We start from the raw sequence: 14,811 nt of genomic DNA, 5'->3' as shown, positions 1-14,811 counted from the left end.
CTGTTGCGTCGCGTCGCGACGCTGATGAGGCGTGCGTCATGTGTGAATGCGGTCCGGTGTCTGCAAGCCACCAGACATCATCCCCTGCACTCGCACACGCGTTTCTGCGTCTCTCGACAAGGCGCTGCTGCTCCATTGCGTGCGTCAGTCCCCGGTCCACCACAAGATCGACCCCCCCTCCCCCCCCCTATCCTGTTGCTGGCAGCTGAGGGTGACACCCAGCGCTGGAAGCACGAGAAATGGAGAGAATGGAGGGGCAGCTTTTCACGACCACATCACGACAGAGAGAGACGACGACCGGTCGTTGGCTGAGCCCGGAAGTTGGATGCCGATTTAGTGTGTCAGAGATGGACCCAGTTCCTGGCAGCTGTTGCCGTGTAGCCGATCCCCGCCCCCCGAGGGGAGGGGTGTGCGTGCGGTAAATAGGCAAGGGGAAAGCAAGCAAGCTCCCAAAGGGTCAAAGTCCGTCCACGCTGGCGTGCACTGCCACCTTTGAAGGTTGTGCTGCTGGTCCTGTAGAGCGACCTTAGGTGCCCGTGCGAAGTCTGGACCTGACGTTGACCGTGATGACGCGAATCGACTGGCGAGTGTATATTTTGTACTGGGAGGGGGGCTGCATAGACTGGAGTGGCAGTTGTCTTGTCAAGTTGAGTACAGCAGCGAGGACATGGAGCTGAGCTCCCAAGCGCCCGAGCACCGATCTGGTGTCTGATCTCTTGTGTGCTCTTATATCTAGTCTCGCCGTGCTCATGTTGCGTGCCATAAAATTAGAGCGCTTACAACCACAACTCTAGCCGTTCCTTCCATCAGATACCCCCATCCTCATCCTGCGGAGATCCTTTCTTTGACCTCGTAAACGCGCCCGTCCACCGCTTTCGCTTCGAAGCTGGCTGTCGACTCGTCGTAATAATATAAGGCACTTCTTCCCGACGTCGACCCTCACCAGCCAGCGTCCACCATCAACCCCCGCCTAGCAGCACCTGATGGATTCGACGCGACAAAAGTCCAGAACAAGCCCGCAGACGTTCTCGCGGTGTGGACCCTAGACAGATAGAGATTAGAGATAATTACCTTTCAGCTCAGCTCCTCGCGACGCCTTGGGCTACTAGACGACGGGGTCAGGCCCCGTTGGTTGATGACTTACATCTCCCTCACCACCACCACCGCCGCCCCGAAGCTTTGGACTCGCCTCCATCGGTTGAGCGGGGAGCTGGATGGGTTAATAACGTGGGCCTTTGTTAGCTGATGTGCGCTGCACTGGGCCTTCCGCTGCGCTGCCGTGGCTCAAACCGTTCCCCCCCCCCCGCCGCCGCCGCCGCCAGAATCTATCACCCCGCCCGGGGCGGCGGGGCGGACGCGCGACGCTGCGAGAACCATGACGTACCGGCTCCTGAGTTATGTGGGAATCGGATACGCTCCGGGCGTCCGCCGCCGCCACCGCCGGCGTGTCACCGGACGGGGGTTGCGACAGCGCGGGCATTTGATGATGCTGAAAGACTGGGAGACGGGCGCACGTCAAGTACGCGAAAATTGTCAAATCGCAAGAGAGAGAGAGATAGAGGTGAAAAGGCGGCCGTCACGGGAAGAGTAAGACGATACGTACGAAATAGATGATCAAGCTACAAATCCAGTGCCTCGGCGAACGTGGCTGTGCGTGCGACATCATCCCGGCTCAGCCGGCGCCATCGGGCTCTGGTCGCACGCACAGCCACCCAGAGGGTTTGTTGAATGAGGGAAGATCGGCAATTGCCTGATTGAGCGAGCAGATCTCAATGTGAAATATCGTGGTTGCGTGTGAAGATTGTTCTAGAAAGTTCAATTTTCATCTCTCCCTGCCATGCACACACGTACCCTTTGCATATCCTTATTGATCAATTAATATTCCATCTGTAAAGGCCGAGGAGAGCCTCAATGATTAAACTGGCCGCATCGTGAGCTCTCGCTGCCTCTGTGACAGAGTGCGGACTTGAAGATGGGAACTTAATGTCGTTCTCTTGTGTACTTTTCGAGACAAGTTGACATGCAACAATGAATAATTCGCATATGTATCATTACCAGTGTGACGCCTTCATACGCCCTCTATCACCCCCAGACGCCCTCTATCATTAGGCAATTCACTACATTACACCCGAGGGATGTCTGTCGTACACCGATACCCGTCACATCAAGCCCTCGCCTCCTCGCACTTCTTCTTCACGTCCGCGTTCAGCGTGTTCATCGCCCTCACAATGGGATACAGCTCCCTCCTGCCCCGCGAGATGGAGCACACGAGCGACGAGAACCTGTCCAGCGCCTCCATGTCGTGGGCGTGGTCATGGTGGTGGTCATGGTGGTGGTGGCGGTGGTTGTGCGCCCGCGACGACGACGACGGCGCGTCCAGCTCGGCCCGCAGCACCTCGCGGTACAGGCACGCCGCGGGAATGTACGCGCCGTACGCGCCGAGCACCGCCGACAGCGTCTCCGGGTTCGAGTACGTGGCCAGGATGTGGTTCGCGACGCGGATGATGTGCCGCGCCGCCACCAGCACCACCGGGTGCGACGGCAGGTCGGCGTCGCGGCCGATGGTGGTGGTGGTGGAATCGGTGCCCAGGACGTCGACCTTGCGGAGCATGAAGATGATGCACGTGTATCCGGTGATGAGGCAGTCGGCGACGACCCACGTGTCGTCCTCCTTCTCCGAGGTCGAGGTAGAAAAGTCGTGCTGCGAAAGTTGTCAGTTTTCTTGTTGGTCCTCGGGGCGACAAGTCGCCAGCCAGTCACTGGATATGTCTCATCATCGTCATCATACATACCGCTTGCCAATCAACATACAACTGCTCAATCTCCTCGCACAAGCTCTCCGTCTCCCGGCGCAGCTCACTTTTCGTCCGCCGCGCCGTGTCGTCGATGAGTGCGAAAAAGCGCATCAGTATCATGGTGATGCGCGACAAGATGAGGAAGGCGATGGCCTGGAAGCCTTCCGGCGGGGCCTGCGAGTTGTCCAGCCACGGCAAGTTGACGTTCCACGCGTCGTTGGTGATGACGGGCGGTTTGTCCATGAGGAGGCGGATGTACAGGTCGACCTGGATGAGCTGCCAGAACCCCCTGCGGTCGTCGTCCGACCGTCCGCTGTCGTTGATGCCCGCGTAGTCGCCGCCGTCGAGGTTGTGCAGGTTCAGCGCCCGGGCAAACTCGCTCGCGAGCTGGTGCATCTTCCAAGCGAGGTCATAGTCGAAGCACTCGGCGGCTACGCGTGTCTGGCGGCAGGGTAAGCCTCGCTTCAAGAAGAGGGTGATGGGCCAAGCCCGCTCGTGGGGGTTGACGACGATATAAAACGCACCATGAGGATACCGGCAACAAAGTCCGTCGCCGATCCCGTAGCCTCCCTCTTCCAGTGTGGAAGAGCCCGAAGGGCCCCCAGAAAGCAGGACTTGGGGTAGTCGAACCCCCATGTCTGATCTGTGCTGCTGACGTTGAGTGTCGCTCCGTGGAAGAGAATGGCGTAGTACAGCACTTGGATCGAGAAGTCGAGGTGAACATGCGGCAGGTCTAGTATGTCGGGGATCAGTTCAATCAGCCGTCGGTTGACAAGGCTCAGAAACATGTCGGTTGCCATGTGCGTGAAATAGTCTATCGAGGGACCGTGCTGTTAGCGGCCCATTCATCAATGGCCGCGAGGACCAGACAAAACATAAAGGCGAGGTGGGCAAACAAACTCTCTATCCATGCTTTGGCGAGGTTCCTAGGAATCTCAACCTTGTCGGTGATGACCGACCGAGCATAGTCCTCGAGTTTCAGCTTTTGGACTTGGTCAATGGCATGCTTGAGCGTCGCCGTGGAATCAACCTCGGACGGCTGCAGGCCGGCGCCGCCATGCGGAGACACGGACACGGACACGGACACGGGCGACAGCTCCGTGAGAGCACCACCACCACCACCACTCGGATAAGGCGTCGCGAGCGCCGGCGAAGACGACGCCGACGGACGAAACACGGCGTGATGAGCAGCGTCTCTGACGGTATACGGCGGCGAGATGAGGCTCTGCTGCTCAAGCCGGTGGAGCCGGTCAAGGATGGTGTTGAGTGCCGGCGTCGATTCATCGCCCGCGGGGTGAGACCTGCAGTCGCGCCACCACCACCATAAGCTTTTACGCGATCGTCGGAAGGGCGGAAGAGGGCGACAGACAGGGTCGGAAACATGAAGCGAGTTCCGGCCTCGGACGGACAAAACTTACGTGGGGTGATGGTGCTCCGGAGGGGGCCGTTGGGGCCGCCGCTTGGCCCGCTCGGGGAATACGCACTCGGCATCGTGAGTGATGCAGCGTTCGCATCGAGGCAGGACGCGGTTGCAGCGGACCTGCAGAGATGACAGCGGTGTGACCAAGATGAATTAGCCTTGCCGAGCCGAAACACCGGGCATGCATGCATACGCGAGACAGGGGTTTGTTTTGTCTGGACACATCAGAGATATATAGTACCTTGCGTTCTTTACACCGGGTGCACTATACATACCATCCATCTCGTTGTCAGCAGGGGTTGAATGAAGGTCGTGACGACGACGCCAGCTTCGGACAAGGCGGTCAGATACGGACGGACTTACTGAAAGACGATGCAGCTGCACAGCTTCCGCCATGGCAGTCGAGAACTCGCCGTCTCTTCCCCAACGCTGGAGCTGTTATGAAGTCCTCCCCTTTTGGGCAATTCGTATTGAAGCGTTGGTTGGAAACCTAGGAACGACGCTATACGTTAAGTGTGATGCTCTTTTGCGCACATCAGCTCACTCCGTCGTCAGGCCAGAAAGTCCGAGATGTCGGACGTTCGGGAGGATCAGTGTCCGCTCTTTAGAGGCCAGGGCAAAAAAAAAAAATTACAGAGACAGACAACTGGCCCCCGCCAAGACCATAGTCGCACTTGAACGCTGGTTCGGAGGCCGCGGACTCTTTGTCGTCGCGACATGGGCGCGTACGTACGAGTATGACGACGGGGCTGGGGGAGGCGCAGCTGCTTGCAGAATGGCCTAGAGTCAAAATGCCGAGACCAACAAATGGACTGCCCACTCCTCCCCGCCGGTGCCTGCGGTGATTGAGGCGAAAGGCGGGCATCTGGGGCTGGTCTGCTGTGGAGCCTCATCAACCGTCTGACCACGAGATCCCCCAGAACCAAAAAAACAAAAAAGCCCGAAAGGCCGAAAGACCGAAGGGCTCTCACTCACGCCAGGGTAAGGGTTGCGTCTCTCTAGCTGTGCTCCAGCAGCTCGGACAAGGCCGGAATCGCCAAGACTCCACTGCCCGAAACTCAATCGGACCCCCAGGCACGGCATTATCACGACAGGGTCACTCCATTGCTCTCACACGAAAAAGGCTCTTCTAGCGCCGGCTGTTTGTCACAATGTTGCATGTAATGAATAAAACGTACGTACTTGCTTACATCGTCGTGGCTTGGCGCAACGTTGGCATGCCATCAATGTCGTTGTGCGACTTTTAACTTTAAAACGACCACCGCCGCCTTTTACGTATACTTGACCAGCTTGTCATTCAAGATCGCTGGACAACAACTCCCGACTTGACCAAAGCATGCTGGCTATATAAACATTTTTGCCATTTTGAATACACATGCAACGAACAAGCACCAACGCGGGGGCCACGGGGCTCGGGGGTGGCTGGACGGCCCCCCTGGACCTCGGACGCTTCTTGCCGGCCTCAGAGGCCACCGACACGGATGAGTACATGTCCGAGGACCCTGCGGAGCGGGAGGAGCGCATCAACGAGGACGTTCACCAGCTTGCCCGTCGGCTCACATCACAATCCCATGGCGCCGCCGTCGGCGCCCTCTTCCCCGTCCCCGCCGACGGCCCCTTAAACCCCGAGAGCCCAGACTTCAACGCGAGAAAGTGGGCAAGGGCCTTTTACAACCTCAGGAAGGACGCCCTGGAGGGGAATCCGCCCAAAACGACGGGCGTCGCCTTCAAGAACCTCAGCGCGTACGGGTTCGGCACCGAGACCGACTTCCAAAAGAGCGTCGGCAACATCTTCCTCGAGGCCGGCACCATTCTCAAAAGGTTGATCCGCGGCAACACCCGGCGCATAGACATCCTGAGAGACCTCGAAGGCGTGGTCAACGACGGAGAGATGGTCGCCGTCCTCGGCCCTCCCGGCTCCGGCTGCTCGACCTTTCTCAAGACGATTGCCGGAGAGACCCATGGCTTCCACATCTCCGACGACGCGACCGTCAACTACCAGGGCATCCACCCCAAGCAGATGAAGTCTGCCTTCCGCGGCGAGGCCATCTACGCCGCCGAGGTCGACGAGCACTTTCCCTATCTCACCGTCGGCGACACCCTCGCGTTTGCCGCCTGGGCCCGCTGTCCCAAGACCATCCCGGACGGCGTCACGCAGAGGGAGTACATTGAGCACGTGCGCGACGTCACCATGAACATCCTGGGGATATCGCACACCAAGAACACGCGCGTCGGCAACGACTTTGTCCGCGGCGTGAGCGGCGGCGAGAGGAAGCGCGTCACCATCGCCGAGGCGGCGCTCAGCTACTCGCCCCTCCAGTGCTGGGACAACAGCACGCGAGGTCTGGATAGTGCCAACGCCATCGAGTTCTGCAAGACGCTGCGGACACAGGCCGACGTGATGGGCACCACGTCTTTTGTTGCCATCTATCAAGCGCCCCAAGCCGCCTATGACGTGCGTAACATGAAGCCTCCCCGCCCCCTCTTTCTAAACGCCACCCCAGACAAAGGTCGCTAATAATTATTCCCATACATGTAGCTCTTCGACAAAGTCTTGGTTCTTTACCAAGGAAGGCAAATCTTCTTTGGCAAAGCCGCAGACGCCAGGGCCTACTTCGAGGACCTCGGCTTCGAGTGCCCCGAGCAGCAGACAACTGCGGATTTCTTGACCTCCATGACCAGCTCCGCAGAGCGCGTCATCCGACCCGGCTGGGAGGGAAGGACGCCTCGATCTCCCGACGAGTTCGCGAGGGCCTGGAAGGACAGCAAGTCGCGGGCGCGCATCCTTTCCGAATGCGACGACTACGCCGCCGCCCACCCGTTCAACAGCGGGGATCTCCACGACTTCTCTGCGACCCGGGCCATGGTCAAGTCCCCCTCGCAGCGCCTCAAGTCGCCATACACCCTCTCCTATCTCAAGCAGCTCAAGATCAACATGTGGCGAGGCCTCGTCATGTTGAAGACGGACCCGAGCATGACCTTGACCATGCTCATCACCAACTTCTTCGAGGCTCTCATCATCAGCAGCATCTTCTACAACCTCCCCGCCAACACGAGCAGCTTCGACAAGCGCGGCCTGCTCATCTTCTTCATCATTCTCATGAACGCATTCAGTAGCATACTCGAGATCCTAACCCTCTACTCGAAGCGAAAGATTGTCGAGAAACACAGCCGCTACGCCCTCTACCACCCCAGCGCAGAGGCACTGGCCTCCATCATCGTCGATTTGCCTTATAAAATCACCAACGCTATCCTCATGAACACGACCCTGTATTTCATGTGCAACTTGCGCAGAGAGCCAGGGCCGTTCTTCTTTTTCCTCCTCTTCAGCTTCACCACGACCCTCACCATGTCCATGTTCTTCCGTCTTATCGGATCTACTACAAAGTCCATCGCTCAGGCACTGGCGCCTGCATCCATCATGTTGCTCGGTCTGGTGCTCTACACGGGCTTCACGATCCCAGTGCAGTACATGCGTGGCTGGATTGGTTGGTGTCGATGGGCAAATCCAATCTACTACAGCCTCGAGTCCGCAACGCTCAATGAGTTCGTCGGTCGCGACTTTCCTTGTTCGAGCTTTGTGCCACAGGGGCCGGGATACGACGACGCTCCTCTCAGTTCTCGTGCGTGCTCGGTTCAGGGCGCCGTCCCCGGTCAGCAGACCGTCTCCGGTGCGGCCTATCTCGCTGCGGCATTCCAGTATGACAACTCGCATCGATGGCGCAACTACGGCATACTCCTCGCTTTCTTGGTTGGCTACCTGGCTCTTCACCTGCTCGCCACGGAGTATATTGCCTCTGAGAGATCCAAGGGCGAGGTTCTAGTCTTCAGCCACAGGGCAATGAAGCGCCGCCCGAGACAAGCTGCGACCGGAGAAAAGACTGACATGGAGAACGGCACGGCAGCCAGCGTCTACCAGGGCGCTGTTTCAACCGATGAAGAAGTGGCAAACGTCGAGAAACAGACTTCCATCTTTCACTGGAAGAACGTGTGCTATGACGTCAAGATCAAGGGCCACCCTCGACGGATTCTTGACCATGTGGATGGTTGGGTCAAACCGGGCACACTGACGGCTCTTATGGTAAGCCGAAACATACCCTCACCAAACTTATTAGAACAGGCTGCTAACAATTCATATCAGGGAGCCTCGGGAGCTGGCAAGACGACCCTCCTGGATGTCCTCGCAAGCCGCGTCACCATGGGCGTGGTGACGGGAGAGATGCTCGTAGACGGAAAGCTACGAGACGAGTCTTTCCAGAGAAAGACGGGATACGTCCAGCAGCAAGATCTCCACCTAGAGACGTCGACTGTACGAGAGGCACTCACCTTCAGCGCGCTGCTTCGCCAACCCCCAAAGTACACCCGTCAGGAGAAGATTGACTACGTGGACACTGTGATCAGCCTGTTGAACATGGAGGAATACGCCGAAGCAATCATCGGCGTACCAGGCGAGGGCCTCAACGTCGAGCAGCGAAAGCGTCTGACCATTGGCGTCGAGCTTGCCGCGCGGCCGCAGCTGCTGCTCTTCCTCGACGAGCCGACCTCGGGTCTCGACAGCCAGACATCCTGGTCTATCCTCGACCTCTTGGAGAAGCTGACCAACAACGGGCAAGCAATTCTCTGCACGATCCACCAGCCCTCCGCCATGCTCTTCCAACGCTTCAACCGCCTTCTCCTGCTTTCCAAGGGCCGCACGATTTACTTTGGCGACGTCGGCAAAAACTCCCATATTCTCGTCGACTACTTCACCCGCAACGGCGCATCGCCGCTTCCGCAGGGCGCAAACCCGGCCGAGCACATGCTCGAGGTCATTGGAGCCGCTCCCGGTGCGCACACTGACATTGACTGGCCCGAGGTCTGGCAAAATAGCCCCGAACGGAGCAGCGTGCAAGCGGAGCTGGAGAGGCTGGCGTCCTCGCAGAAACCGACAACCGCGGGCGAGGAGGAGCCATCCACCTACGGCGAGTTTGCGGCATCGCGCAAGGAGCAATTTCTGCAGGTCACCATCAGGGTGTTCCAGCAATACTGGCGAAGCCCGTCTTACATTTATTCCAAGGCCCTACTCGCAATCGGCTCGGTATGTATACACTCATAGTCGTCGCGTGACAACTTTGACGCTGACTGCGATATCACAGACGCTCTTCATTGGACTGTCGTTCATCAACGGCGGAAATACGCAGCGAGGCCTTCGGAATCAGATGTTTGGCGTATACATCCTCCTCAGCATTTTCCCCCAGCTGGTCAACCAGATCATGCCACTCTTCGTATCGCAGCGTACCATGTACGAGGCGCGCGAGAGACCCTCCAAAGCATACTCGTGGAAGGCCTTTTTACTTGCCAACATTGTCGTCGAGATTGTTTGGAACTCTGTACGTACCCTTGATTGACTCTCACCAATTTTCCTCTCACTCGCTAACATCAATGGCGTCATCAGCTCATGGGTGTCTTCTGCTTCGTTTGCTGGTACTTTCCCATCGGGCTCTACCGAAACGCGGAGTGGACTGATCAGGTCGACTCTCGGGGCATCACCATGTTTCTGCAGATCTGGATCTTCTTCATCTTCACCAGCACCTTTGCAAACATGATCATCGCGGCAATCCAAACTGCAGAAGTAGCGGGAGGCATCGTCAACTTGTTGATGATCATGATGTTTGCGTTTTGCGGGTACGTACGCCTGCAACCCTTTGAGAAAAAAAAGAAACATGTCTGACAGGCTTCTAGTGTTCTTGCAGGACCAAAGGACCTCCCCGGGTTCTGGATCTTCATGTACCGGGTCAACCCATTCACCTATATACTGGAAGCTTTTCTCGGAACAAGCCTTGCAAACGCTCCTATGTACTGCGAGAACAACGAATACATCCCCTTCGATGCCCCCAACGGCCTTACATGCGGCGACTACATGTCCGGCTTCATCTCTGCGGCGGGTGGCTCCCTGAGAGATTCGAACGCCTCCTCCTGCGAATATTGCGCCATGACCAACACCAACGAGTTTTTGGCCAGCATCAACATCTCTTGGAGCCATAGGTGGAGGAATTTCGGCTTCATATGGGTCTATTGTGCTTTTAACATAGCGGCAGCGGTCCTGCTTTACTGGCTCTTCCGGGTGCCCAAGGGAAAGAAGTCGAAGAATCTGTAGCGAGATCAATCATAGAATAGACATGGGCCTGAGCCCTCGGACATGGATAATTGTTTTGTTTAGAGATAGAACCAATAGATGAGCGCTTGAACAGATGTTCAAGTGCAGGAAGTAGGGTAAAGGTATTTCACACGATAATACTGACAGCAACAGATTTGTACTCCCATCTGTTAAACACGCAATCGAATTGCTCAGTGATATGGGGATATTATGTCCCGCACATGGTACGTCTTTGGCTCTCAGTAATCTTTGACTACTCGACATGTGCGCCTTGAATTGTATATTGTATGAGGGTTTACCAGGCTTGACGCTCTTGTCGTCTATTGCGCTCTTCTAAGTCTTCCCCGAAGCTCATGCCTTGATGCGTACATGTAGTGAACGTTCTATGTCTATGTCTATATAAAGTATACGCCCATCTCTAGTTGCTTTTCCAAATGTCTTATCAAACATGGTACAAGCCTCTAGGCCAAGAAGTCGTCGCGTTCATGCGAGTTTGACAGCTACGCGCAGAATCCGCCGTCCACTCCGATGACCGAACCCGTCATGTAAGGAGACTCCAGGATGTAGCTCACAGTTCGAGCGATATCCTCGGGATCTCCCATGCGCTTCTCAGGGAACATGGCAGCGATGCTCTCCTCGTCGTACTTGCCCGCCTTGATCGCGTCGTTGAGGATCTTTGTCTTAATAGCACCCGGAGCAATGGCGTTGACTGTAATACCCTTGGTGGCATACTCGATTGCGGCTGTTTCAGTCATTCCAATGACCTATGCCGGCAATGATCAGCTCACTGCAACGGTTTGAGCGCATGTATAAGAATGAAAAGGCCTTACTGCATGCTTAGTGGCGACATATGACCCCTGGTAGAGGATTCCGCGCCGCCCGGCAATGGAAGCCAAGTTGATGATGCGCCCGAAGCCTCGGGATTCCATATGCCTCAGCTGGTGCTGCATCGACCAAAAGACGCCCATGACATTGAGCTCCAGCATTTGGCGGAAGTTCTCCGTCTTCAGATCAGCAAACAAAGCAGCATCATTGGAGATGCCAGCATTGTTGACCGCGGCATCGAGGCGGCCCCAGGCTGCAATGGCCTTTTCGTGAAGCTCCTTGACAGACTCTTCGTCTGCCACATCGCCATGGATGTAGATGGCCTCTCCACCCGCGGCTGTAATCTCCCGGGCTTGCTGTCGAGCTGTTAATCGTCATTTCTTCGGAGATCTTTGGTGATTGAACAACTGCGTACCATCTCGCCGTCCTCATCGCGGCGCCCTGAAAGGATTACACGCCATCCTTGCCGACCCAGCATGCGTGCCGTCTCCAAACCAATGCCGGAAGTGGCACCGGTAATAAGAATGACTTTCTTGCCAGACTCCTCCATGTTTTTTGTATTCGTTGAGCAAAAGTCCGGTCAAGTGGCTGTCAAAAGTCTTTAACCCTAGAAAAAGTATGCTGGCGAAAAGTGACAATGTGAAAGGGGTGATGTCGTTTTGCGAATCTACTTTGAGCTTTGAAGATACTGGTGCGTCGTGTTGTGCAGAAAGAATCCCGACATTGGCATGTCGCGTGCTTTTATCATACTTTCGCGGTCCCCCATTGTGTATGTTCTCAATTCGTGGGTTAATTCGTATGACGCAATTAGTCGAGTTCACATGATGCTCTGTCCGCGCTACGATGCTGTAGCTCAAGTCCTAAGCCCGAGTGTTGGCAGCTTCATGCATTGCAGAACGGTTTCTTCTTGTTCCAAGCTGCGATTGCGGCTGAAGCGGTTGCGGAGATCCATGCAGGTTCCTGGATGTAAGAAAAGCCTCCGACCCGAGACCATGGGGCTTAGTCCTTTCTGGGACGCAGCCAAGCAGGTGTGTGGAATCCGCCCATGCCCTGAGATGCTGACTTGGTGCGGAGTTGCCAGCCGCTGGGGTTAATAAGCCTTGCCGGCCGGCACCGTCAAGTGCTTGTGGCGCTTATGTCCGGGGCAATCACATCGTGTCACTGGCAGACGAGGCCTTTAGAAAGTAAGTAGGTAGACTGGCACCGTTCTTGAAAAGAGAACAGCGCAAGCAAGTACCTAGTAATTCTCTAAAAAAAAAAATAAAAAAAATTTCCCAATGGTGTCGTTGGGATAGCTGGCTAGGGCCGCTTCCACCGCTTTTGCACGTCGGCCAGCTATGGCGCTGACCGTCGAATCGCTGTAGTCTGGCAGCCTTGCGCTACTTTCACTTCGCGTAAATAACGTGGCGTCGGTCTGGGTTTGGCAAGGGAGTTGTCGTCAGCAGAACCGCTGTTAGCTGGTTCAGTCAAGGAAGCTGCCGCCTCGAAGGGCACCGCAGGGGTTCCATAGGCAAAAAAGAAATGGGTTCCTGCAACCATGGCCAGTAAAAATAGACATGCTGCCGCTTCGCTGACCATGGGCCCATGCTTACCGCCAAACGGGGCAAGGGTCGCAGCGGCACACCATCAAGCTCCCTCAGCAAAAGCAGACGGGCCATAAGGGCTATACACGATTTTCAAAGCCAAAACTTTAGCCACGACATTTCTTGAAGGCAATTTGGGTTGAGCAACCTGAGAAAAAAAAGTATTGGGAGCTTACTTAGATGGCGGTCAAGAATATGTAAGAAGCAGCACGTCCCGAGCTGGGAACATAAGGATCGCGCACAACCCTGCGGCCGGCATGCACCTTCGCTCCTTCCGGAATCAACATGCATGATCGATATGTTCTCTTTCCCATGTCGTCACCAGACATTCTCAGTCGCTCCCGACACAGAGAAGATACGTGCTTAGCCCCCTCGCTAATCGCAATAAATGCTGTCGGTCCGGATGCGAGACTCAAAGCCTTGTTCTACACGTAGTTCTCAATAGGAGGCGGGGAGGCGAATTGAAACATGGAAGTCCAGAATGATCAGTTAATATGTAGCAGCACGGCTAGGCAGGGTCTCTGATTGTGCGTTCCTGTGGTTCAGAGCTTGAACAGGATACGAAAGGACTCAACCATCGCAGCCCTAGTGATTTAGAACGATTAATCAAGGCCCTTCAGTTGTTCAGGCTTCAAAACCACGCAAGACACCACAAACAACTGACTTTGAGTAACTCGTTACAGTAGCGTACCATCATCAGTTATAAAGTCTTTGAGATGAGCTTTTGTATGAGTCTAAATCTTCATAAGTCAGACACTGCAGCCATTCAATCACACCGAGGGAGGCGGCGGCAGATGTGGAGGACTTCAGTTGTCAAATAAGAATGATTGAGGGGCTTTCTTCGTGTTGGTTAGCAGCTGCTCAGAGGAATTAGGCCCTTGAATCCCAGTTCGCTTGTTTCACTAGGTGGGCTGGTTGTTGCTGCCTGGAGCATTTTAGCACCAGGAGAGACATGATGCGTGTGTGGCGCGGCGATCCATTGCTTGACCGCCAATATTATCGGAGGATTGAACTTTGCATTAGCTAGCTTCTATAACTGGGCTCAGTCGATGTCAAGGCCTCACTAGGACCTGGTTTGAAGCATTCTTAGGACACCGCCTTTTCCGAGAACAGACTCACCCTGGTCCTTGAGCGACCACAGCAAAGCGAGGACACGTCCATCATGCAAACTTCAGCGGCTTCTTAAGCACTTTCTTGTTTGCCTTATGACTGGATCCCTGAAACAACCTGATATCATCGAGATCGAAGAGGCCTTTTAGACAAGGCGTAGGTGTTCCTGAGAGAGCTCGCAACGTGGCGGCAAAGTTCCTCGTCAATTAGTTATTGAACTTCAACTATCATTAAATCACTGGAGATACTAACCAGATTGCGTCATGGTCGTTGATAGCAAGAACGAGCAAAGATGCTGCTTGGTAGAAGTCAGATCAACACACGACAATACTAGTTCGCAACCTGAAGCTTGTTCATAAAGTAGCCCTTACCGTCTGTAGATTACTTGCACTGCTTTTTGGAACAGCCGAAGACCTAAGCAAACGCTGGACATAAGTCACATCATGGGCGACCCCAGAGCGGTCGCCAATATATTTCACCCAAAAGAGCGATATCTGATCTTCGCATTGCTTCAAAGCGCCAGCGCATTTGGATTACTATTGATTATCACGCAAGATAACAAGACCTGACAGTCATGAGTTGCGGGTGTTTGAGGTAGAACCCTCCAGGCTTGTAAGCTCGACGTCGCCCAGCTTGAACCCTTGCTGAAGCGATCGAAAGAGCCACCTGAAGGCTGGTACCGAGACAGACAGCAAAGAGAAAGTCAGAGCTGCTTCGGTGATTATTATGCTAGCCGTACTTTGTCTTGGCTTGTCGATGTCTGATGATAGGTAGTGGAGGCGGCCAACGATGAGCGGAATAAGCCTGGAGGCGGTTCATGTCAATACAGAATCCTTGCATTTGAGCACACGTTTGGAGCTGTGAGTGGGAGGCATGGACCTACAAGAGACGTAGTGAAAAGGTAGCGACACTTAAGACACGGTGTCTCATCCGCATTTGGAG

At 55.3% G+C, this 14,811-nt stretch overlaps 3 protein-coding genes across 4 annotated transcripts; 1 reads left to right on the top strand and 2 right to left on the bottom strand.

Annotated features, from left to right (window-relative positions):
• Positions 1-1,863: 1,863 nt before the first annotated feature.
• On the bottom strand, positions 1,864-4,652 carry JDV02_003750 (uncharacterized protein). Its single transcript, XM_047984914.1, has 8 exons — positions 4,579-4,652; positions 4,457-4,480; positions 4,214-4,335; positions 3,696-4,096; positions 3,320-3,609; positions 2,793-3,236; positions 2,087-2,701; positions 1,864-2,066 (listed from the first exon to the last, which is right to left on the bottom strand). The coding sequence occupies exons 1-7, from the start codon at positions 4,609-4,611 to the stop codon at positions 2,165-2,167; spliced, it is 1,851 nt and encodes a 616-aa protein (XP_047840889.1). The 5' UTR covers positions 4,612-4,652; the 3' UTR covers positions 1,864-2,066; positions 2,087-2,164.
• Positions 4,653-5,356: 704 nt separating this feature from the next.
• Positions 5,357-10,436, top strand: CDR1_1 (Multidrug resistance protein). 2 transcript variants are annotated; one of them, XM_047984912.1, is made up of 5 exons: positions 5,357-6,670; positions 6,755-8,296; positions 8,357-9,292; positions 9,351-9,584; positions 9,650-10,436. In XM_047984912.1, exons 1-5 carry the CDS (start codon positions 5,591-5,593, stop codon positions 9,923-9,925), a joined length of 4,068 nt encoding a protein of 1,355 aa, XP_047840887.1. In that variant the 5' UTR covers positions 5,357-5,590; the 3' UTR covers positions 9,926-10,436. The 2 variants fall into 2 exon arrangements, with proteins under 2 accessions (XP_047840887.1, XP_047840888.1); XM_047984913.1 differs by having other exon boundaries at positions 6,755-9,292; positions 9,650-9,879; positions 9,937-10,436.
• Positions 10,437-10,851: 415 nt separating this feature from the next.
• JDV02_003748 (uncharacterized protein) lies at positions 10,852-11,726 on the bottom strand (the record flags this gene model as incomplete). The annotated part of the gene is made up of 3 exons (XM_047984911.1): positions 10,852-11,115; positions 11,182-11,532; positions 11,592-11,726. 3 exons carry the CDS (start codon positions 11,724-11,726, stop codon positions 10,852-10,854), a joined length of 750 nt encoding a protein of 249 aa, XP_047840886.1.
• Between the last annotated feature and the right edge of the window lie 3,085 nt (positions 11,727-14,811).

This window comes from Purpureocillium takamizusanense, chromosome 3 (assembly GCF_022605165.1).
Source record: "Purpureocillium takamizusanense chromosome 3, complete sequence".
Lineage (NCBI taxonomy): Eukaryota > Fungi > Ascomycota > Sordariomycetes > Hypocreales > Ophiocordycipitaceae > Purpureocillium > Purpureocillium takamizusanense.
The sequence above is the reverse complement of the archived record's forward strand: the minus strand, read 5'-3'. Positions and strand labels throughout refer to the sequence as shown.

Coding starts and splice junctions, on each gene's coding strand:
- JDV02_003750 (XM_047984914.1), bottom strand. CDS start 4,611: ATGGCGGAAGCTGTGCAGCTGCATCGTCTTTCA. Junction 4,481..4,578: donor TGCAGCTGCATCGTCTTTCA/GTAAGTCCGTCC, acceptor TGGTATGTATAG/TGCACCCGGTGTAAAGAACG. Junction 3,237..3,319: donor TTGTTGCCGGTATCCTCATG/GTGCGTTTTATA, acceptor CCCTGCCGCCAG/ACACGCGTAGCCGCCGAGTG.
- CDR1_1 (XM_047984913.1), top strand. CDS start 5,591: ATGCAACGAACAAGCACCAACGCGGGGGCCACGGGGCTCGGGGGTGGC. Junction 9,585..9,649: donor TCGAGATTGTTTGGAACTCT/GTACGTACCCTT, acceptor TGGCGTCATCAG/CTCATGGGTGTCTTCTGCTT. Junction 9,880..9,936: donor ATGATGTTTGCGTTTTGCGG/GTACGTACGCCT, acceptor ACAGGCTTCTAG/TGTTCTTGCAGGACCAAAGG.